This window comes from Sebastes fasciatus, chromosome 5, assembly GCF_043250625.1.
Source record: "Sebastes fasciatus isolate fSebFas1 chromosome 5, fSebFas1.pri, whole genome shotgun sequence".
NCBI lineage: Eukaryota > Metazoa > Chordata > Actinopteri > Perciformes > Sebastidae > Sebastes > Sebastes fasciatus.
Window position 1 is genome coordinate 21,746,406 of NC_133799.1, and position 24,125 is coordinate 21,770,530.

The window sequence follows — 24,125 nt, forward strand, 5'->3', positions numbered from 1 at the left end:
GAATCCCTGAAGCTGTGCCGTGGCTGATTCCCATTCAGGAGGGAGAAGAAGTCCCTGCAGCAGGTTAGCGGGCAGCTCTGAGCAAGGACTCCTCTCTGCATGGGGCAGAGACTCCCTCCAGCAAGATGACATGTTGGAAGATATAGTAAACTTGATCTTCAGTAAGTTTTTTCTGAAAGCAGATGCTGTTCAAAGCATCTGGAGTTACAAAAAAAATATCAAATAAATCAAAAGAAAAACTAATCACAAGTTGTTTTTTTTCCTTAAAGGAGGCGCACACAAACAGATGTGCATTCCTTTTATATGCAAATGACTTCAAGACTGACAAAATGATTAATACAAAAACACTCGCACATGGTTGAGGTTGCTAGGCGACAGTGGCTAATTAACAATAGTGTACAGTGTGAACAGAAGAGAAGACAAACCAAACACTGGCTCTAGATAGAGACATTAACGTTTTCGGGGAGAACTTTCAGCTGTTTGCAATCTGCAACCTAGATGCCACCAAATCCTCCACACTGCACCTTTAAATTCTTTAAGTTATAGAAAGATTTAGGGCCTTATAAGTGTTTACTTCTGCCTACTCCTTTTCGAACATAATATTTATTTAGTTTATTTAGAATTTGCTGTATATGTTTACTGTTGTTTTCTTATTATTTGTTACATGTTAGAAAATAAATCTAATTCTAAACATTCAGGGGACAAAGAGCAACAGTGTACCTGATAAATGTAAGTCCAATATTCATTCACCTTTTAGCCTTGGTTTGATCCCCTAACTCGTTTGGGCGTTTTAGCTTTCTAGATGACTCTCTTCACCAGTCCCTTGTCTAGTTCAGCTCTAGCTAATCCATTTAGATTGTCTGAGCGTAACTGAGTCAACCATACAGACCAGTGAACCTCAATACATGAGCTGAAAGAGGCTCATGGGCAGGTCTAATGCCCTTTTCACAGCAGTCATTTTGACATGTCGTAGCAGCGTAAACACAGGTGTAACTGATCAAATTAGTTATCGTCCCATTCTGTTTAGGTGTGTCACAGCCATTCCAGTGATCCAGCATGCACAACACGGCCCTGACTACGCGGCCCCTGACTACGCGCCAGGCACCGCAGAAGCTGCAGAAGTTTGATTGGATATCAGAGCCGGACGGTGGAATTTCCAGTCAAGTACCTCACATTCATTACAACAACAAACTTATTAATTCCAGGCACAGTAGCTCCTCCTCCTTGTGTTGGGCCAATATAATATCTATCAAATAAATCAAAGATAGCCTCAAAAAGAAATGACATGCTACGCACAATCAGCTGATCTATGCGCACATGGGAGAAGTTTGCCTTCAGGGCGCTCTTCCAGAAAGCCCTTTCCGCCAGAAATCTCAACACACCTACTTGGTTAGGTTTCGGAGAAGATGGTGGTTTGGGTTCAAATAAATCCTTTCTGGCAGAAAGCCCTGAAGGCATATTTCTCCCATGTGCCTGCGTGCGCTAGAGGTGCCTGCACAGAACACATAGGCTCATAGCCGCAGGAGTAGAAATCAGGCTTTAGGCTCCTTAGGAATTAAGTGTTATCACTACTTGCAAAAATTAGCAGCTTAAACCACAATTGAAAACGTCAGCAATAACTACCCTACATTTTAATTTTAAAAATACCACACTTCGACTTTTCTTTGAGAAGCTCAGCTGCTTTAAGTTGCAGTGCTGCTTTTGGCAAAAGAAAAGAGAAAACCTCAAGTGAAAGATAGACAGTTGAACACTTTGAGTTGCTGTTTGCAGCGAGTTTTAGCCACAGATGTCTGCAGGACTGTGGGAGGAAACCAGAGGAAATGCTGACACAGGTAGAAAGTTCATGTAACTTTGTTAAAAGTTAAAGCGTCCTCTTTTTTATATGATATTCTTCTTTATATCCTGGAGCTATTAAATCCAAATAGCCTACATTCTACTATTAAAGCTATTTTTGACTCATCAAATTCACCCAATACTTATTGTGAACTTAAAGGTGCACTATACGATATCCAGAGCATTAATATAGCAGCAAACAACTATTTTCTATGTAAAGATATAGAGAAGTAATGTCTACCTGAGCAGAGAATGAAGTCTCACTCTGTGTATGTTGTATTGTAGCTTTTCCTGGCTTTGTTGACATAGCCGGGCTGGCCGTGCGTGTTTTTTAGCGCATATTAGTGGATGTGAGCGTGCCCCACTGGCTATCTCACGGCCACTTCTCTACACTGTGCTTATACGGTTGATAATGCCATCTCAATTGGCGGCGGCGTGGGGCCCACCTTCCGGTTCCCTCCCAAGTAAACACTGTTATCTTTGTCAGCAGTGTTGCCTTTGTTTTAGCAGCAAGCCGCCGCCTCAGACGTCAGCCTTAGCTCCTAAATTACGTTCCCACACAACAAACTGCATTGTGCATTACGTTTCGAGGAAAACAGATTTTGTCGGGGATTACTTTTGTTTTTGATGTATCACAAATACATTGTATGATAGTCCGCGGAAGTCCACATAGGCAGGAGGTCGAGGTGGTGGATGGGTCAAAAACAAACACCGAACTTTCACCCAGGAGACCGCTGTTTGTGTCCAGAGTGAAACCAAAAGTCAACGTTCACTTATTTTAATAATTTTTTTCTAAATCTAACCAAGTAGTTTTGTTGCATTTTCTTTTTCAATTTTGTTGTCATTTTAAGCCAAACCATGATGATGAATTTGATAGAAAATACCTCGAAATGTTGAGAGCCGTGCGTAGGCAATAGAAATGCTCTGAATTCTGTATTTAGCACCTTTAACAAACAGTGAGGAGAAAAAAAAGCCAGTGACACATTTTGACTTCCCACACAAAAGCATCTTGGTATTGCATCTGTGATCTTCACTTATTGAATTAATCTAACAAAAATTGCCGTTTTCCTTCTTTCTCCCAGAGTATAACACATCCGACAACAGACTCTCTCTCAAAAAACATGACATACAGATCTCAGGTCTGAGTTAGTCACACAGCCTTGATGCCGACCTTAACTCGCACAAGAGAGTTTATTATGCAAATGAGCCTATTGTCACATTGCTGATCTGATATGCTAATAGTCTCTCAGACCCAGACCCTGAATGGCAATTTGCTTGGTAGATGCAGTATTAGCTGCCTCTGTGGTGTATTGTTCAACAGAATTGTTTTTTTCCTCCTTTATTGGATTGCAGAATTGTCTTGGGAGGCTTTGATAAAAAGAATCTAAAAAATCGTCAAGATCCCTTTAGAAGAGTTTAGAATAAATGACAGATCTGAAATCCTTTTGTATGAATACATTTTACGATAAAAAATATTCTAATGGTTGTAATAAAAGCACCAGTACTGATGTAGCAACACAGTACACCCATTATTAAACATGTACCAATGAAAATCTATATGACTGAAACATACCCATGTTCAAGAATCACAATAAAAGTGGCAGGTTTTAGATGAGAAGATGCCACTAGACAACCCGTTCTCACTCCCAACTCGTCAAATACCGCCGTTTGGTAAGCACCCCTTCATCGGAAACAACGCACGTATACCCTTTAGCAACAGTATGTGATGAACCAGGCTTTCAACCAACTCCAATGTAAACCCACCCACAGCGTTATTCGAAGGAGCAAGTGGTAGTATTAATAGCGTGAGAGTCCGTACAGGATGGGAGAGAGGGCTGGTGGTGGATGGGTCAAGACTTTCAACCAGGAGACTGGTGTTTGTGTCCCATGTGCAACTAAAAGTAACGATGACTTATTTTGTCACTTTAGTTTAGTTTAGTTTAGTTGTAAAGGGACAGTGCAAATAAACATGGGATAAAAAATTACAGAATTAGCCAAAACACTATTTTCCATCAGTTGTTCCATGGCAAAGAAGGCCCTGGTTACAGAAGGCATCCTAACATACATCAGAACAAAAACAGGGCATGCAATTTAAAGTCTTCCTAAAATACATCAAGTCTTTAGTCATGTGACTCGTTGGTATCGTCAGTCTCGTGAGTCACGTACGTCAACCACGACCGTTTCCTAACCCTAACTAAGTGGTTGTGTTGCCTAAACCTAACTTCCTGTGAAAACGGAAGTTTATTTTGAAAGTACACTACTCATGTAACGAGCATATATTTGTACGACGACCCTGGTCCGTCCAAAAGTAACGCAAGAGGGGTACCCCATGCGTCGGCCTCCGATGTCGATGGGCGCTGACCAGGCGGCGGTATTTGATGAGTTGGGAGTGAGAATGTGTTGTAACAAACCAATTACAATATTCATGTATGAAGTCAGCCACCAAATGTCACATCTGTCAGCCAAGCTATTGTGCCACAGACAGATTATCGTCCATATTATTATGGTATGGGGATTCTCTTTGGTTTTATTTCAGGGGAAATTAGTGTTTTGTGGGTTTTTATTTTAAATTATGCATGCCACTTGTGGGGGTCTTGCAGTGTGACAGCTCTTGTCAGACTGGCATTTACTGTAATGATTGGCATTTGGTCTTCAGCATCTTTAAATCTCGGTACGGTGTTGTTTTCAGAGGCTCATTACCATATTTTTCCCCTCCACAACTTCCAATTAGGAATAGGTTGTCATCTGACCCCCGTTTCAGACTTCTGGAATATGAAACACAGTAGAGAATAGCGTTCAAATGTCATATCAACTCATCAACAACAACAACAATAACAACAACAACAGGCACTGAGGCATTCATTATGCATGCTTAGCTTTTATTTCCCCTGCAGGGCTCTCATCACTGCACAAGGATGGAAACTATTCATGACTGAAAAAAAACGAAATCACCTCGTAGGAGTTGGAATTGAAATGGTCTGACATACGGTCAATTCATAAAAAAGTAGGTGTTGTAGTAACAGCTAGTAAAGTACCCAACTGCGTCCATCCACACACCTTCAAATTAATATTTCACAGTGCTGTCAGACTGCTGACCTTATAGTTTGAAGGCAGTGTCTCCTGAGGCACAGGTGAAGCATGGGCACGGCGGTACACTATGTTCTCGGTATTGATGCATCCCAGCCCAACAAGCACTTCACACCCACAAACGAGAGACTCACACAGCACAAAAATGGGTTTATTCTGTTGGGTAGCTTTTATTCAGTATAATAAAATCTGTGTTTTGGAGGGAGGTCACCTGGAATTGTATTGTTTGTATTTGTTTGTTTGTGCCCAGAAATTGTCATTCAGAGCATGCAGTTCCAACAAAGCAAAGATTCAGCCAGGAATAAGTCATTTAGCTCAAATATTTATTACAAAGATTCTGTGTATTGTCTGTGTAGTTTTTGTAATCTGTGTAGGAGCAGATGGAAATTTAATTTCACTGCAATATTATGTACACAATGTACTACAATAACCTTGTAAAAAAACATTTTGTCTTAATGTGTATCTTCCTATGACTTCTCAACTTATTTAACATGACTTTTCACTAAATACAAAGTAGGCCTACAGCTGAGGCTGATGGGAATGTCGTTAGTTTATCAGGTATTTGGTCACAAACAACAAATTAAAACCAAAGGGCAACCTCCTGGTCTGAAAAATAAAGCTAACACACAAGTGTCAAAAACTGCAGTTTCTCGAATGGCCAATAGAGGCTCCAAAAGCGAGTCAATCACCATAGACTCCAATGTTAAAATTACCAACTTTACAGCAGAAATAAACATGTTAACAGCCTGGTACAAAAACGGTTTTGGTCTCTATAGTCAATTTCCCCATTCATGACAACTGTACGGGGGGTTATTTTTTTTTATAACTCACCCATTTAAACTATATGAAGGGTTAAAGTTAAGCAAATATGATCACTTCTAGTTCCAAATAAACAAGATGTTACGACCAGTGAATGGGGACCCAAGTGCAAACCAAGCCCCCAGGAAATGCACCGGGCTTTGATGAAAATTTTCGTTGTCGGACAAACGGTGGAATTACAACTTCCGTGTCCGTCACGTGATGCCATTGTGCCCAAAAAGACTTTTTCCCATAGACTTACATTGGGAAAGAGACGTCTGTAAATCAGCGGATAATTTCTTTTGAGGTAAATCAGACTTCCCAGTACGAACACTTAAGAAGCCCTTATTTAAGTCATTACGTCCTAAAAGTTGTAAAATGCAACAATAGCGGAATCCAGAGTTATTTCCCTTCCTCCGTACATGTAAATGAGACCCAGACCGAGGCTGGACCGCGAGCTGGGAAGCGGAGTCTGCTCTATTGGCCCAATGGATGCGGAACACCGCCAGATGATCCGGGCACTATCACTCAGCATTCAGGCCTGTTTGGCTTCATGCGCCACTGAGCAACTCTCATAGGAATGAACGGGACCCCGCCTCCAACGCCATATCCAGTTCTCTTTATACATTCATGGTGCAAACACAAACACAAACACAAACACAAACACAAACACAGGGAGTGATGGTTTAAAGAGAATGGATTTATTGCTGAGTTGGAAGATGGAGACAGGGGAATGATGTCCTGAGATCAGCATGAGGGAATGATGTGGTATGGGGGAACGCCAGAACGTTGCTGTGCTTGAATGAAGCAGAGGCGAGGAGGGCGAGTGACTGAGCACAAAAACAAAGTACTTGTCTTAGAATAATAAACTCTAGACGCCAGACGTGATTCTACTGAAGGAGCTGAAACAACGATCTGGCGGTGAGTGAGTGAAGAGCCCGGGGAAGATAAACTGCAGAGATGAGGAACTGATGAATGGTAGGTGTGTGAGCTGAGGAAGGTGATGAACCGATTGCAGGCCGGTGTGTAGGTAGACTGAGGTAGATGGCAGGACATGAAGACACACCCACTCACACACACACATAGAGAGAGACAGACTGGGGACATGGAAGACAGAGGATTAGTTAACACAGGGAAACACATGATGACAATGGTCAAAATGCCAAACTCCTGGCTTCAAAACTGTAATTCACAAACCAATGTGTGACGTCACGGTGACTATGTCCACTTTTATATACAGTCTATGATTAAAGCCTGCTAAATGAAAAGTCAGGGGACCACCAAAGTTATAATATATTGGCCTGAGGGGGACATGATGTATGATGCTAATTTCATGGCAATCCAATCTGTATTTGTTGAGACATTTCACAGAAAATCACAAGTTTCAACCTGCTGGAGGCACTAGAGGAAAAGTCAAAGGATCACCAATGTTAATAGGATTCATCCTTGGGTAAGCATGAATGTCTGTACAAAATTTCATAGCAATTCATCCAACAGTTATTGAGATATTTCTAAAGTGGTGGACCGACTGACCAGTTGACATTGCCATTCCTTGCTTATAAAGCAAACAAGACTCTGTCAACACTGAATATATGTCTGGACTGTGTCTGGTCAGTCTGTGAATTTGTGGCTAAATTGTTACACAAATAGTCAGTGGTCATGTCTATAATGTTAAATCCAGCAGTACGTGTCCACCAGGTCCGGCGAAGACACTAGGGGATGCGCTGCTTTACTCAATTGGCCGCTCAAGCGGTGACGTACCCTATCGTAGAATGCACCTGATTGGTCCCTGGTTTTCTGCTCGGCGTTTCAAACAGGAAACAACATGGCGGTCTGCTCGGAAACTTTCTGTTATTACGTCTCAACCATCCACCAAAATGTACTTCTGAAAACATTTTAAGCGAGAAATAGGCGATGCCATTGCTGAATCTCGTTTCATTTTAGAACTAGATCGCCTAGTTTGACAGCTTGGTCCAGGTTTCGTGAGCCGGATGCGTCGCGCTGGACGGAGCTCATTTGCATTACAGACTGTTCCCCACCTTTTCATTTTGAAAGAGCAATGAAGAAACTCAAACACTCAGCAGACCAATCGTGTAACTTCATTACTCAGTGACAGACTTTGCCCTCTTGGCCCTCTGTGGTCCAGCCAAAAACGGAACTTATTTCAACATTTAGTACAGCATTTCATAACACACCTTATAGTATACATCATCACCCAAAGTGTGTGAAGGAGCGCTATCGGAAGGTCCTTCCTTCCTGCAGCTGTCAGACTCCACAGCCAGCACTGGTCCCAGTAGACCACATACACCACATACACACCAAAAACTCACAATAACTGCACTATACTGTATACTGACTGTGCAATATCATTACTACTCAGGTATAATTCATACTGTGCAATATTTTCAGGTGGAAATTCATGTCATTCTCACTGTGCAATATAATTTTTGTCTGTTTATTGTCAATACTGTATATTTTTATATTTCCTTATAATTGTTCATATTTTGTTTCACTTTGTTTAGCTCTTTTTTTTACTGTGTGATGCTTCTTGTTTTTTGCACTATCCCCTTTGCTGCTGTACACTGCAAAATTCCCCACTGTGGGACTAATAAAGGAATATCTTATCTCATCTTATCTTATATTTGTCTTTGTTCACATTATTGAACAGTTACTGCTGCATTTTAAAATTACAATTTACAAAACTTGGCACAAAATAGAACCGAAAAGGTTACATTATGCCAGAACTTCCTTTGAGTGAATGTATCACAGCATGAGGGGGATTCCTGGAGCGAAGACACTGGCAGTCAGTGACAAACACACACAAACAGTGAGAGATAAGTTGGAATAACTACACACGCTGATGCTGTTAATAATATGAATATGGGACCATGAAACTCTGCCGTGTTTGTATTGAACATTTTCTTCTCACAGAGCTGCTTTTCAGAGCTGAAGTTTTGAAAAACAGCTCGCGGAGTAATTATAGAGCTTTTCGCCCTTTGGAACCTTCCTCAATCAGATAATGAAGCAATAACGATTACATAATGCTTCTTTTATGAAAACCCAATAGACTAGTCCCGGCAAGACTCTCAAACTCTGTGCTGTGTCAGCTGACAGCTTTACCTTATCATACCAATCAGCGCTCATATTCACTGACGCTGCTTCACAAAAGCGCCTCCACCTCCTCTGGCTGTTCTCATCCTCCCCGCTGAGCTTGTTTGCTTCTTCCACGTTATTTATCGTGTGTTATGCTGCAGCAGGGAGCCTTCCCGACACCAGCTCTCCATGCCACCACGTCAAAAAAACGTATTGCCGTCTCCAACTGCAATGCATGACATCAGTGACTCTGATAAAATGATGATTACAGACGGTGACCTCATTCTACCTTTCCACACGGCAGCGAGCTCAGATAGGATGTTGAGGGGGGAGATTTTTGGTGGAACGGAAATAAGGTGTGATTCTGACATATTTTGTGCCGCACAGGCAAAATCGTGAAGGTTTTCATTTTCACGCCAAAACTATTACAGCATTTTTCAAAATTGATTTGTGGTGGTGGAGGAAGTTTACTAGCTGTTACTACCTGTTTCCAGGCTTTGTGCTTAACTAAGCCACCCTGCTGCTGGCTGTAGCTTCACATTTACCGGACAGACATGAGAGTGATATCGATCTCCTCATCTATCTCTCTGCAAGAAAACAAATAAGCATATTTCCCAAAATGTCAAACAGTTGTGAACAGCACTGCATTTACAAGTCGACTTTTGATGAAGAAAGTGCTTTTTATCAGTCTCATCTGTACATGAACATGTACATTTCCGTGTGCATTTCTACACAGACCTTCAAAAGTAAAAATTAAAAGTCCAGTGTGTAACATTTCGGGGATCTATTAGCAGAAATGGAATATAATATTTATATTATTAAATCAATAATGTTTTCATTAGTGTATAATCACCTGAAACTAAGAATCGTTGTGTTTTCGTTAGCTTAGGCAAAGCGTGTAATAGACCCGCCTGTCCACCAGAACAAAGCGTGTCAGTGTCATGTTTTGCCTCGTTGAGGCGTGAATATTACACGCCTGCATGAAGGTGCAGTGTTATTAAGTGACGGTTGTCACGTTTTTTCCGTACTCCATACAGAGCTCCGAGCTAGTGATGTAGTATAAAAAGTTAGAAAAACTACTTATGGTGGGCGAGTGAGAACAAACACCTGACTTTCAATTGGTAGGCCGATGTTCAAGACCGGTGTTCTGTTTTGTTTAATTACGTTAATGATTTCTTTGTTTGTCACGTGTTTTGTAGTGACGTTTTCAGCACTGATGTTACGTTGTTTCCGTACATGTTTTACTTAGTTTACGTACTTATTTTAAGCCCAACCATGAAGTTTTCCCTTACCCTAGTAAGTGGTTTTCTTGTCTAACCCTAAGTCAGTGACCACGATGTTTTCCCTTAACCTAACCTCTGGACAGGCGGGTCTATTACACGCTTTGGCGTGATACCGGATTGTACCTGAAGGCCATTGTAGTTCTCCGACACACTTGAGAAACTGTGTTAACGTGAGCCGCAGGCTCCAAAACTGCCTCTGAGTGAGGCGAATGACGTGACCGCGGTTTGCTCACATTAGTCTTGGAAAGGGAGGAGTGAGCAACAACACCACTAGATGCCACCAAATCCTACACACTGTACCTTTAATAAATGCAAAAACATTGGGTGGTCTGTTGATGGCCAAGTACATTATGTATGAAAACTGCATTAGCTAATGGAAATAAATAAATACAAAATTTCAAAGTTACATGACTCACTACTATCCTCAGAACACACTGCTCCTCTTTTGTATGTTGTCTTCTTTTTTTTCCTTCTAACATGAAAAATGTATATCATCCTTCATCTATAAGTACACTGTTGCCTTTGTGCTTTCATGTTTCCACTATGATGAGTTCATGTAGGTGTGCACTTGTTGAGGTACTGTCTGGGTTTTGAAGCTTTGTTTAAAAAAAAATAATTAGACCCTCAAACAAATCAGGTACATTATAAAGATAAGGTGCAAATTGTTTCTGTCTAATTATGTTTTCATCCACTGCTTTGCAGTACATTCATGTTTTTAAATCCACCTTAGAGGCTGATTAGCTTTAAGAGGCCTTTGGTTGCTTTTTACTGTTCCCACTTATTCTGCAAATAAATTATTCCCTCAATAAACAGTGTCCTCAACAACAGCCATAACACGCTAATATGCAAACTGTGTAATTATTTATTTACTTCACCAAACAACTCGATGTAACATTTTTTCAATTAAACAATATGATTTGAGAAGTGTGTGTAATCTAACCCTTAAGAAATAGTAGTATACTATATTCAAGTTTATTTTGACGAAGTATACTTAAGAAAAGTATATATTTCCCAAGTATACTTTGTGAAGTAAGTATACTAATATCAATGTAGTAGTAATATACTTTTAAGTGTACTACTTTAATACTTCTTGGGACTAAATTGGCCCATTCTTTAGTTTATAAATGTAAACTTTTAAGTATACTTTAAGTGTAAGAAGTACAAAACTAGTTTACACACGTTTAACAAGTTTTATTTTGTACTGCAACTATACTATACTAAGTGTACTGATAATTTACTAGTTTTATACTTGTAGCCCACTTTTTAGTTTATGAAAGTACACTTTACAGTATACTCTCAGTAAACTACTAGTCTAATAGTTTTATATTACACATACACAGTATTTATAGTCAACCGGTCCTAAGAAACTGTGTTGAATAAATGAGAAAAAGACTAAACAATTGAATATTACTACATGCTGTTTAGCAAATCTCATCAAACAGTCTTGATTAAATTCACACAATTACATTGTATTTATGTTGAAGGACTTTGTTGATTGTACTGAATCCTATTTGCTCTAATGTGAGCGAGTCAAATAAATACCACTTAAGTAACTTCACCTTACTTTTATAAAATAATACAGCGTGATACAGTGAGAAATGTACCAAACACAGTGATGCACAGTAGGTAAAGTGTGTTTCATCAACTGCTGTTAAAGCTCGGTATAATTCTACAATCTTTTTAAAACCAGTGTGGCTTTTGTTTTCTAGACCCTGGCCATTGTGTGTCCATTGTGTTATGAATATATGCCAAAGGTCAGAGCTATCCTTCTGTCAATAAGCTATCAAAAAAATAAGAGGAAACAAAAACAACAGACTTTGACCCTCCTGGTGTTTTCCATCTTATAGTGTAGACTTCATGTCCTCCGTCTCCGGACAGAACAACTTGTGAAGTTCCTTAGTTGTATACTCTTGGCTACCAATCAGATTATATCTCCTCGTATAGCCAATGGGGACAAAGCAAGCTAGTTGACTGGGTGTGTTGGGTTGGAGTTTAAACTTTGGACCCGAGAAGAACAGCTGAGAGACACAGTGGAGGCTCTTTAGGAACGGAGACAAAACTAAAATTGGATATCTTTTGGCTGAATCTCTGTTGTCTTGGGGGCTTCTTTGGTGTTCCACTCAAGCGAGGAAACTATGGAACAGGTAAATAACCAATTTTATCCCTTTTATTGCATTGTAGTTTGTCTCTCTCTTTGTGAGTAATTGGGGGAAGCCGGCAGAGCAAAGTTCAGGCTTGAGGGCAAATTAAAAGCATCAAAATCTTAAGAGAAATGTCTGCTCTAGAACGGCATTGAAAGGACATAATTACTACAGTAAACTGGTTCCACACTAACATGCTACTTAGTACACTAAAACAGTATGTGAGAGTTTTTAATATGTCCGAAACCTTAGTATGAAACCAATAAGACGCGAAATTGCATACTATTTCCGGTGAAATATTACAGTATGCAAACGCTGGACACTATGGCGGCATAAATATCCCACAATGCAATGCGCTAGTGACGTCAACGTTCATAACGGACGTTGACGGACAGCTCTGTATCGTCAATCACGCTTCAATTTAACTGTAAGTGTAAGATTTCACTTACCTAGGCGTGATATGTATTTAAAATTATTTCAGACTTTGAGTCTCACAAACGTGAGATCGTTTTGGTCACATGAGGTTGGCACGGGTTACCATGGTTACACGTCTCCAACCGGCAAGCAGGCTCTCAGGAAGTGACGACATAAATTACTGCTCAGTGCGTCCGAAAAGATGCATACTATACTGTATTATATATATACAAAAGTATGTTGAACGATAGTACACATATTGGGTATGTAGTGCACAGTATGCAATTTCGGACGATACAGTAATATATTACTGGAAATAGTATGCAATTTGCCTAATATTGGTTTTATACTAAGGTTTTGGTCTACTAAAAAACGCAACCAGAGACTGACAGATCTATCTAGGCATATTGGGCGGACATATTGTACAGTACATTGTGTTCAGGAAGGATCACGGTGAATGGTTGGCAGTAAAAATCAGTCCCCAGCTGTGTCAGTATGTGAAACCTTGATAGTGTTGCTGTCTTTCCTTCTAAAAGCATGAGAGACACATAGTACTTTGTGCTGTCATTAAATGTCATGATCTCATTTCAGGGCTGTGATGGCATTGAGCTGCTCGATTGGCTGTTTGATCAAGACGATGGAATTCTCCGTCACGAGGAAACGGGACGCCATGGCAACCATCACACCTGGCCAATCCAGGACCCAAATGTGCGTGTGACTGTGGGATGTCTAATGTCACTCATGCGTTTTACAAATAGCTAGTTTGCTTTGAGTGTACGGCTATAGTTTCTCCTTCACATGCTCTGTAGGGTCTGTTTTTAAAAGACTCATCTTACACAGACAGATAATGACAGTGTTTTCACCCAGCAGATGCTGCAGCCGGCCGGACAGGCAGATGATGACTTCCTCAACGCCCTCCTGAGTGGAAGTGACTCTGTGTCAGGCTCGCCTCTCTGGTCCCCTTCTCCCAGTGACAGTGGGATCAGCGAGGACCCCCCCTCAGACCAGATGGACAGCCCTCAGCGTCCCGAGAGCCCCCCCGAGGACGCTCAGTATTTCAGTGCGAGGCCGCAAACCAAGGCGGACCTCGAAGCCAAAGTCTCCATTGACCTCAGTGAGTCACAAATATCCAACTCAATTCTCAACTTTTGCTATTTTAGAACATTTCATACAATCACGCAGCCCAAAGTGCTTCACAGAGCCAGATTAAAACAGCACAGATAAAAAATAAACAATCAAATGTTAAAATAAATACAAGTCACTAGAATAGATAGGGTCAAGAGATAGAAATAGTATGAAAACCATTGATTCAGACTTAAAAACTAAGGCGATAAATGATGTGGTCCCTTAAAGATACCAGTGTGTAACAATTAGGGGGATTTATTAATGTTTATTAACGTTACTCACTCTTGTCGCCGCCGCTCTTTCTCTCTCCTGCTTCACCACTCCCTTCCCACGTACACAAACGGTCTAAGCATTGGCTAATGATCTACGCTACTCTTACAAAAACTGGCTCTAGAGAGGGCCATTCGCGTTTTCCCGGTCGGCCACCGTTGCTCTCCAGGTTAAAAAGATATGTCTTGAGGTTTCTTTTAAAAGTGTCCACAGAGGTGGAGTCCCTCAGATCTTAAGGCAGACTGTTCCAGAGAAGAGGGTCAGAGTGGCAAAACGTTGACACCATCATCCACAAGAAAATCATTGTTAATGGGACACATTATAACATCTAGGGGTGCATCTAATGATTAAGTTCATTATTGATTAATCTACAGGATATTTTCTTGTTTAATCGATTTATCGTTGGGTCTAGAAATTGTCAGCAAATTGTGAAAAATTCTTGTCAGAAGTTAGAGTCAAAGAGATGTGTTCATCTGAGCAACAGTCCAAAATGTACTATCATAGAAGAATAAGAAAAACTAAAATATTCACATTTGAGAGCCTGCGAATTTTTGCTATTTTTCCATGAAAAATTACAGTTAATTGATTATCAACCTTGTTGCCAATTTTCTTCTGATTAAACTATATTAAAGGTGCATTTCCTGCTCCTTTTCAGGTTCATTCTTGTATTATGGGTTTCTACTAGAACATGTTTACATGCTTTAATGTTCAAAAAACACATTATTTTTCTCATACTGTCTGTCTGAATATACCTGTATTCACCCTCTGTCTGAAACATTTAGTTTTACCGCCTGTCTCTTTAAACCCCCCTCCCAAAAAACACCAGTTTGCTCTGATTGGCTTGCGAGAAAAATATGGTGCACCTTTGAAAAGCTGTGGGCGATATAGTCGAATGAATGGCTTGTTGAATCACGTGTTTTCTGATCGAGGCAGCTCACAAAAAACTGACTGGGTCATCTTATTTCACAGTTTGTGGGTTGGTAGACAATCCAGATACCAAAATGTGTGTTAACAAGCACTGAAAAAGTTAGTTTTTCATGATATGTCCCATTTAAATTGTGTTTCCAGTCATGGTTTTGAGCAGAGAATAATCAATCCCTGTATCTCCTGTGTCTCAGAGGATATAGTGGGATCACATACATTATTTGTGACTGTGTACAAGAGTATTGAAACGATCAAAGACTCTGATGTTATTACTGATGAGAAGCAAACAGAGTAATCGGGATTTGCTTTAGACGTTAAGGCTCCAAATGTCATTTCTAATTTTTTTTATTGTTGTTTACCGCACAGTCCAAACAATGACGATGCTTTATATGTATCCTTGTGTCTGTGTCGGTGCAGATGGCTGGGGGTCCGGATTCCCAACGGGCAGGACGAGGATTACACCATATCCTTCTGATGTACATAGACCGCAGCTGTCCTCTGGCTTGCCGCTAACTGTCAAGGATCTGCTACTGTCTGGAACACCAGAGCCCGTAAGTGTAGCTTAGTTGTGGTGGAAGTTTGTCAGTAGGGAGGGATGGTACAGTAATGGTAGATGGGGGAGCGATAGTGTCTTATGGGTGTTTTTGTTTCTTTCTTTGGCTGCTTGACTCATGGACGGGAACGGTTGTTTCTGCTTGTGTGAGTCACTGTGTGTGCATGTGTATTTTGGTGAATACAAGTGAGTGACTACACTCGCTGAAATCATGGATTCACCAAGGGGTGAGACCTTTGGAATTGCAAATTAAATTACTATTTTAAAACTTTTATTTATAGGAAGGTTCTCAGTAGCACTCAGATTGTAATTCCTTTATGTTTTTTTTTTAGATACGCCCTCTTTAAAGTTTGGAGAGAAAGTAATATGCTGCACCATCCATTAGTTTAGACAACCATTCACCAACAACCTTCTTGCTGTGAGGCGACAACCACTGCACAACCGTGCCGAAGAGTCATTCGATTTTAGTCAAAATGTTTTCTCTCTTAATTTTGTCAGCTATTTATTTTTTTTTTATTTAATCTCAGTCCTGTTTAGTCATCAGATTATATTGAATATTTCTGTCATTTTAGTCAAACTTATTTCACATATCTTATCTTATCATTATCTGATGAAAAACACAGGTTGGATGATTAAGATTGCAGCTTTGCAGTTTGAGTCCTCCTGACTGAGCTCATTAATGATGCGCGGTTTGGTCGTACCCATCGGTCCGTTATGAGAGCCAATCTGCCCACCCAACGTGTAAAAATATTACTCAACCACCCGAACCCGACCTGCAAACCACCAACTTTATGCATTATAGTAGCACAATTGTCAGGACTAAGGTCTGAGACAAGAAGACGGACTGATTACAACCCCACTTTAAAACACCCAAACTATCCCTTCAATGTTAAATATTTGTCACAATCATTTTATTCCCAGAGCAAATAATCCTTAAAGTGGATGTTATCAAGTGAACACTCAAGATCACCACAAGCAGAATATGTGAATAATTTGTTTGTGCTTCTGAAACTTGAGGGTCTGCAGCGGATTTCAGCACACTCCGGGTATTGATCCCATCTCCACAGCCCAGTTTAATAAAATGAAGAGAAACTGGCAGAATGCAACTTAGGTTCTCACAGTAATTGATTTGAGATAGCCGTGAAATGAGAGTGATGAAGGTGGCCTGATATTCTGCACTCATTTAACTACTTCCTGTGAGGCTCTAGGGAGAAAGAGAGAGAGAGGGGTGGAGGAGGAGAGAAAATGTAATCACATCTGAATATTAGTATTCATATTTCTCCACCAGGCCCCACACCCATCCCAGCAGTCCATTCAGGAGCTGATTCTCAATGAAGATGAGAAGAAGCTTCTGGCAAAAGAGGGGGTGACTCTACCCAGCCAACTACCTCTCACAAAGGTATAAACTGCTACCAATACCTCAACAAAGAAAAACAATTATCAGCTCCCAGAGTTAAATCTTGTTGGGGCTCAAAATGTTCATTCCTCTGTCAATCTAGTACGAAGAAAGGATTCTGAAGAAAATACGCAGAAAGATTCGCAATAAGCAGTCTGCTCAGGAGAGCAGGAAGAAGAAGAAGGAGTACATTGATGGGCTGGAGAGCAGGTAAGAATCGTTTTACATGTTTTGAGCAACATACTCGACAGGCTAAATATATCCTAAAGTAAGCAGCTCTTTGTCAGTTCATTTCATTAGAAAGTCACCTTGTGGCATCCCAATGAGCCCGCCGTGCCATGTAACCACGACTCCCTGGTGTCTCAATCAGACTCCCCATATTTGCTGTCTCTCTCTATAGAGTGCTCCCGGGTGGGATGATGTATTTTTGTAGGCCAACCAGGAAGTTAGCATCACCCTGGTCCCCTCAACAAAAAAACGATGGGATTTTTCCATCACTAACTCATCACCGGCTTTTAGATGAGCGATTTTTAGGTTGTACCGTGCTCAGTTTTAAAACTAGAGTGAAGATATCATATGGTATCGTATGAAACTAGAAAACCTAAGGAATCCATCGGAACCAATCATGTCATACTAGCTTGTTGCAACTGAGGCTAAATAATGCTCCAAACTTACGCTGAATTTTGGTAAGGAAAAACTGGCATGGCCATTTTCAAAGGGGTCCCTTGACCTCTGACCTCAAGATATGTGAATGAAAATGGGTTCTATGGGTACCCACGAGTCTCCCCTTTACAGACACACTGACAGCATGAGAGCAAGTATACACAGCGAGGCTGTAAAGGCGGACGAGTCGCCGTGATGGCGTTTAGTAGTCTCGTTTAGCCACTTGTTAGCACCTGCAGCACATGCACATGCACCATCAATTATATTCTTTTTGTCTGTGAGGGATTTCACCTTGCCCTTATCATCTCCTCTAGGATGACTGCCTGCAATGTACACAACCAGGAGCTGCAGAGGAAGGTGTCTCAGCTGCAGAAATGCAACATGTGAGAGATTTTAAAATAGGACTTCTCTTTTCATTCCCTGACAATGATCGCTATGACATTTCATCCACTCAGAAACCAACCTCAGCATCTTACGTCGCCCTCTTGTTCCCTGTTAATCCATTAATTTTGTATGTCTTTTCCATTTTTGATTTTTTCCTCGCTTGTTTCTCTTTGTGTTTCCTTTCTCCCCCAATCCTCTCTGCAGGACACTAATGGAACAGCTGCGCAGACTACAGGCTATGGTCATGAATACATCTAAAAAGCCAGCTCAGACTGGGACATGTGTACTGGTATGGACGTCCTCTGTGTGTCTGTGTATGTGTGTCTGTGTGTGTGTGTGTGTGTGTGTGTGTGCCAGGCAGATAAACAAACCCAGACAATCCATACTGTACTGTATGACTCATCGCTAAATAGCAAGTCATAGCAAGCCAAATAGCAACAACTGTTATAGACCCCTTTACTGTTTGCAAACAGTGATGATGTAGGTAGGTGTGCATACGCATTTTGGCAACAGAAGTACGGAATGATGCAAGCCACCAAAGTATTGATTCACATTTGATAAGCGCTGCCTAGTTTGGCCGTTTGATCAGAGTTTGCGAATGATTAACAACTTCCTCCGTTGAATGAAAAGCCAATAGGAACGCTCTCTCTCTCTGAAATGACCTGTGATTGGCCAATGTCTCCCATCACGGGCTAGATTCTTTAAAGCCTGAAAACAGAGCCATGAGGAGGTGCAGAAGTCTAGTTATCTCTCAGAACACTTGAATTACAACATGCTGAAAGGTTAATATGGATTTTTTGCTCATCTGGGTGGGTGCGCATATTTATGATGACGTCGGCAATTAAAGGGTCTATAGCTGGATTAACCATCAAGGCCAATCTAGATATGCACAATGGACAAGATGGCACAAAGGACATAAAAAGTCCCAGTCCCACTCTGTCTGAACAGAAGCCATTCATCGCCTTTGATCACTCCAATGAAAGAAAGTGCAACACCTGAGGCAACATGAGTGTAGAAGAATTTAATCTATAAATATGAATGAGTCACAGTTTCCTGCCACAGAATTCTTTGCTCCGCCAGAAAAGCACAGCAAGAAAATGATTACTGTTTCTTCTGAGCATAAAAAGCATATTCGCAGAGGGAATATCTAAACCACGAGCCATAAAAAAAGTTCAACAATGTAGAAGATTTTCAAGTACCACCTTTTTTTTCCAGCGTTGTCCTTTATCTAACTCTTACTTTTTCTCCATCCCTTTGCATTTTTTATCACAGGTGCTTCTGCTGTCCTTCTCACTAATCCTGTTCCCCAACCTCAAGCCTTTCTCTGACACCAAGGTCAGCCAAGGAGACTTCAGTCCAGTCAGAAGTGAGTAACCTTCAGCACCGAATAACTTTGTTCGCCCGCCTGCCAACTAATCCAGCACCTTTCCGTCACATCTGAGGCACTTGTTAGACCTGCTGTCTCACCCGCTGCTGGAAGGGCTCTCTCCTGCAGAGCCTCACAGCCTGCCTGAGGATTTACTTCCATCTTAAAACTTTAAAGATTAGAGCCAATGTACTGAGAACCAAAGCCATGTATTATCATTATGATCATTAAGCTATTGCTCTGTCAACAGCTTCTGATGAATTACCATTAAATATTACTTTATCATTAGATTTATTGGCACAAAAAAAACAAAACTGTCAATTTTTAATTATGAGGCAAGGTCAGGATTTGCAGAGCGCCGAGGTGTAATTTCTTACCATAAGCTGTTTGACAGCTTTGAGGAAGCAGTTGATGCTGCACTTTCCCCCCGGGTGCTAGAGGCTATGTTACCAGTTTTAGGAGTCTTTAGAGGGGAACGCAACCTAAATTAAGAATTTCAGTATGTTATTTCCATGGTCTAGGAACGTTCAGTCAATATTTATGAACATGAGCTCCTCTCTCTCAAAGCCAGAAACCAAGTAAGTCTCAAACTTGTGATGTCATAGATTTTATGGGCATACATCTTACATTTTCTTTTTTATATCCAAATGAACTTTCTTCTATTGTACTTTCTTCTCAGTTGTGAAACAGAAAATGTTCCCATATACTCACAACATTCCCCTGGGTGTTCTCAGGCTACATCCACACTAATACGTTTTAAAATGCAGAACTTTTGCTACATTTATGCCTAATGTCCACACTACCCCGGCGTTTTCGAGCACCTAAAAACAATGAAAACACTGACGCAGACACCCACGTTCACGTCTTGATCTTATCTGTCATGACATGTCCTTGTCACATGAACTTTTTCCAAAAGAAAACAAATAACCTCGACCACCAGTGATTAATTTCAACATAGATAACGAGTTACAGGCGTTGCTGACCTTGTTGTCTATGTTAGCAGCTGGTGTGCAGTTAAATTTTGCATTTTATAATCAGCTACTCCTGCCTACATGCGCAGGGGGCATGTTATTATTCGAGCGCTTTGCATCAATTCCCATGTCCAGCGTTGCTTCCTATTTATATCGGCACACGCATGCCCAGTGTACGTGAATGGTCATGTGATATGCGTTTTCAGGCGTGGTAGTAGGGACGGAGATTAATTCATGAAATGGCCCTAAAATGCTCGTCTGGACGTAGATCGTTTTCATTTCAAAAACGAAAACACATTAGTGTGGATGTAGCCTCAGTGTCATCTATAACATCTCTCCCAATAGAGTGCTACAGGAATGAGTCCTAAAACCAGGAAATGAGTTAGCATTTTAACACTTCCGGTTCCCTCGTCTAGAAGTCAATGGGTTAGGGTTAAGGTTAGGAATGCCTGAAATGAGGTCTGTGGTTAACACAAGCTGAAGAGATTTTACGATATAAAATCCATCAATAAAAGATTTGGGAGAGAGTTGTTCATGTTTACTAATATTTTTGGACCATAGCAATAATGTATGAACTTTGAAAATGTGCGCAGTTATCCTTTAATATCTTAAGGTTTGAATTTATTGTACTCACGAGTCACGGCAACACACACAGCACACTGACACACGCTTGCTTACTACAGTGCCAGCATAGAAAACATGGCACTGCAATAATAAGCAGAGCTACATGTCCACAGAGACTTGAACTTATTTTGCTTCTATCCGTGTCTTATTCTCACACAGTCCAGTCACGGTCACTGCAGAACCTACAGGCTTCCCGTGTGCTGCATGTCATTGAATCCCCATTCTCCGCTGAGGATGAATCTGAGCCTCTGCACCAGCATCCCCCAGGAGACCGGCGATTTGAGGATATTACTGCCATGATGGGAAAGCTGGGAGTGAACCAAGACCAGGCCGGTTTGGAGCCCATGTCTCTAAACAGCAGTCAGGAAGAAAGGATGGGTCATTTCCAAGTAGACCCAATAACTGGTCACATAGCTACTGTGACCTTGGATCCCCACCGCTCTGCCAGGCTGCGACCACATGCTGATGACATGTGAAAGAAATTAATAAATTATGCCGACATGAATTCCCCCAAATCATCCTCCTCCTCGAGAGTAGAGCAGGGAATAATCCGCTGTTTACACAGACAGAGAAATATGTTTTTTAATCATTTCTGTTTTCCCTTAAATATAGTTTATATTCAGTTGGTAACACTTTATAATAAGCATCATTTATAAATGGTAAATTGATAGTTAATTAAACTTAGTTAATAGTTATTTTACTGTTAACAAACAATGAAAAGATGAGTAATATTGTTTACTAATTATTAGTAATGCTATAATTTATGTTATTTCAACAGTTTATTGTTACACACATTATAACATTTCATATACTATATATATATATATAAGTATTTGTTAATGATTAAGATATTTTTCGTAAACCTTAAAGAAATTGTTTGTAAAAACATCTATAAACATTACATAGACCAGATTATTGTAATACTGTTTGTAAATCATTATAATAACAACTATTATAAAGTTGCAACTGATGATTATGCTAATTATATTTATATAATTATATATAATTATATAATTATATATAATTCTAGTTATATAACTCTATATAATTGTAATTATATTCATTTATAATAATTACAAATTATTTGCTAATCACTAATAAATACTTAAGATAGTATATAAAATGTTATAATGTGTACAACAATAAACTCATAATAAATAGTTTACTAATGTAATCAGAATGTAATTGTTATCATCTTCTTAATTTATGAACCAATTATTTCATATAACACAAACTAATGATGAAAGACAAAATAATAACAAAACAGCAGAAATTATAACATTACCAATAATTAGTAAACATTATTATTTATCATTTAATTGTTTGTTAACAGTAAAATAACTATTAACTAAGTTTAATTAACTATCAATTTACCATTTATAAATGATGGTTATTATAAAGTGTTACCAATCAGTGTGTATGCCTTTTTCCTTATTTGTGATACTGTTTTATATCCGTATATGGATCTGAATCTTACATTGAAATTGACTGTCAAGATGTATCCTTTGTCTCCTGGTTTTGATGAAATGCCAGTGTGGATTAGTGTGTTTGAAACTGTCAAAAACTGGTTAAATAGAGCTGTGATTATGTGTACAGTTTTGATCTTGATTGATAATTTGTAAAATGTTGAAAGATGTTTTCATTGAAGAAATGTTTGGATTAATTATGGGATAAAAAATAAAACATGTCAAAACAAGAAGAGTGGGATCAAAATTAAAATTAAAAAGCAACTCAAAGCACAGGGTACAATATTTCCTGATAGGGGCTGAAAAGATACGATCCAAAGTCTAGACAAGCCATCAAATGGCGAGTACAGTAGGTTGGATGTCAGTGAAGAGACAAAGAGACAGACAGCAGCAAACTGGGCCAAAGGTGGTTCAGATGACCTCTTATCGCATGACTCAGACTTCTTACCCAATAATTGACATGTTGATGTATTTACTTGCTGAAGACAGCTGTGTACACAGCCCTCAACATGTCTGGCTTGTCAGTGCAGACCACACATTGATGGGATGAAAGTGTTCTTATCCTCGCTGCCACTTGGGCAACACTTTTACCTAAAGGTCTAAAAACATGTTCAGGTTGACATTTCTCTGTGGTCAGCTATCTTCACTTCAAGGGAGGACCGGAGATTCAATTCTGGGATTAAATGAAACCGACTGAACAGAATAATAAAGAATAATAATAATTAAAATTGGATTTATAATAACATCCCTTGAAGGCTCAGAAAGCGTATGACATTGGCTTACGAAGAGACATATCATTTAAGTATTGTGCATTTTTAAACACCTTATCAAACAATGGAAACCGTAAATAATGGAGAGGTTTTTAAGAATAGATCCGTGTTTCATAATGAATCAAAACTGACATGAGAAGCTTTATAACAAAGGGAATTTCACAACCCCCACAATACCTTATTAGCTTTTCACTAATTGACGCAACGAATTTGAAAAATTCAACCTGATGACGGCACTTGAAGGTCAGAGGAAGTTATTATAATTCAGGGGATCATAAATGTCTGCACCACATTTCATTGCAATTTAATCCATAGTGATATTTAGGACTTGACCAAAATAGCGGACTACTCGACAGACCAGCAGACGGTTCTCTCTCAAGCTCTATTTTTTAGATTTTTTGCTCTGTGCACTAATGAATGTATGAATGTTTCATGAATATGTTGGCCTTAAAAGGAATGTATGTATGTTTTTACTTGTATAATCTTGTTTTAATTGTTTTTTCTTGCTAATGTGTGAACAGGTTGTAACCTAATCTAAAAAATGAGACCTTCCGTGACTTTCTGGGAAGAACCTGGGCTGTTTTTTTCTGGGCAAATCCAACGGACGTGATCTCAGGCATGCTCGTAAGTGCCTTTACTCGGCGCTAAGTGTGCAACCATAGTTAACGTTTGGTTAGAAATGGAGTCCGCTAACGCCAACATACGACCAGCCCCCACCACAACTCAGACTCCAACACAAACTCCACGGAAGTACAAAAAAAAAAAAAGTTATATCTAGTGGAGCCCGTCTTGCAAAACAGGAATGTGACCGATGGGAGAAAACTATGCGTGTGCACGTGGGAGGTGAGTGGTGAAGCAAGAGAGAGAGAGAAGCGAGTGTGTGAGAAAACGAGCGAGCAGCGAAGCAGAAGACAGAGTTAGTTTAGCTTTGAGAATATCAAGTGAATGTAAAGTTGAAGTTGCA

At 40.0% G+C, this 24,125-nt stretch overlaps 1 protein-coding gene across 1 annotated transcript; it reads left to right on the forward strand.

Annotated features, from left to right (window-relative positions):
* Positions 1–12,079: 12,079 nt before the first annotated feature.
* creb3l3a (cAMP responsive element binding protein 3-like 3a) lies at positions 12,080–22,624 on the forward strand. The gene is made up of 10 exons (XM_074635731.1): positions 12,080–12,238; positions 13,241–13,357; positions 13,520–13,763; positions 15,386–15,519; positions 16,810–16,920; positions 17,021–17,127; positions 17,895–17,963; positions 18,169–18,253; positions 19,237–19,330; positions 21,085–22,624. The coding sequence occupies exons 1-10, from the start codon at positions 12,230–12,232 to the stop codon at positions 21,399–21,401; spliced, it is 1,287 nt and encodes a 428-aa protein (XP_074491832.1). The 5' UTR covers positions 12,080–12,229; the 3' UTR covers positions 21,402–22,624.
* Positions 22,625–24,125: the final 1,501 nt, after the last annotated feature.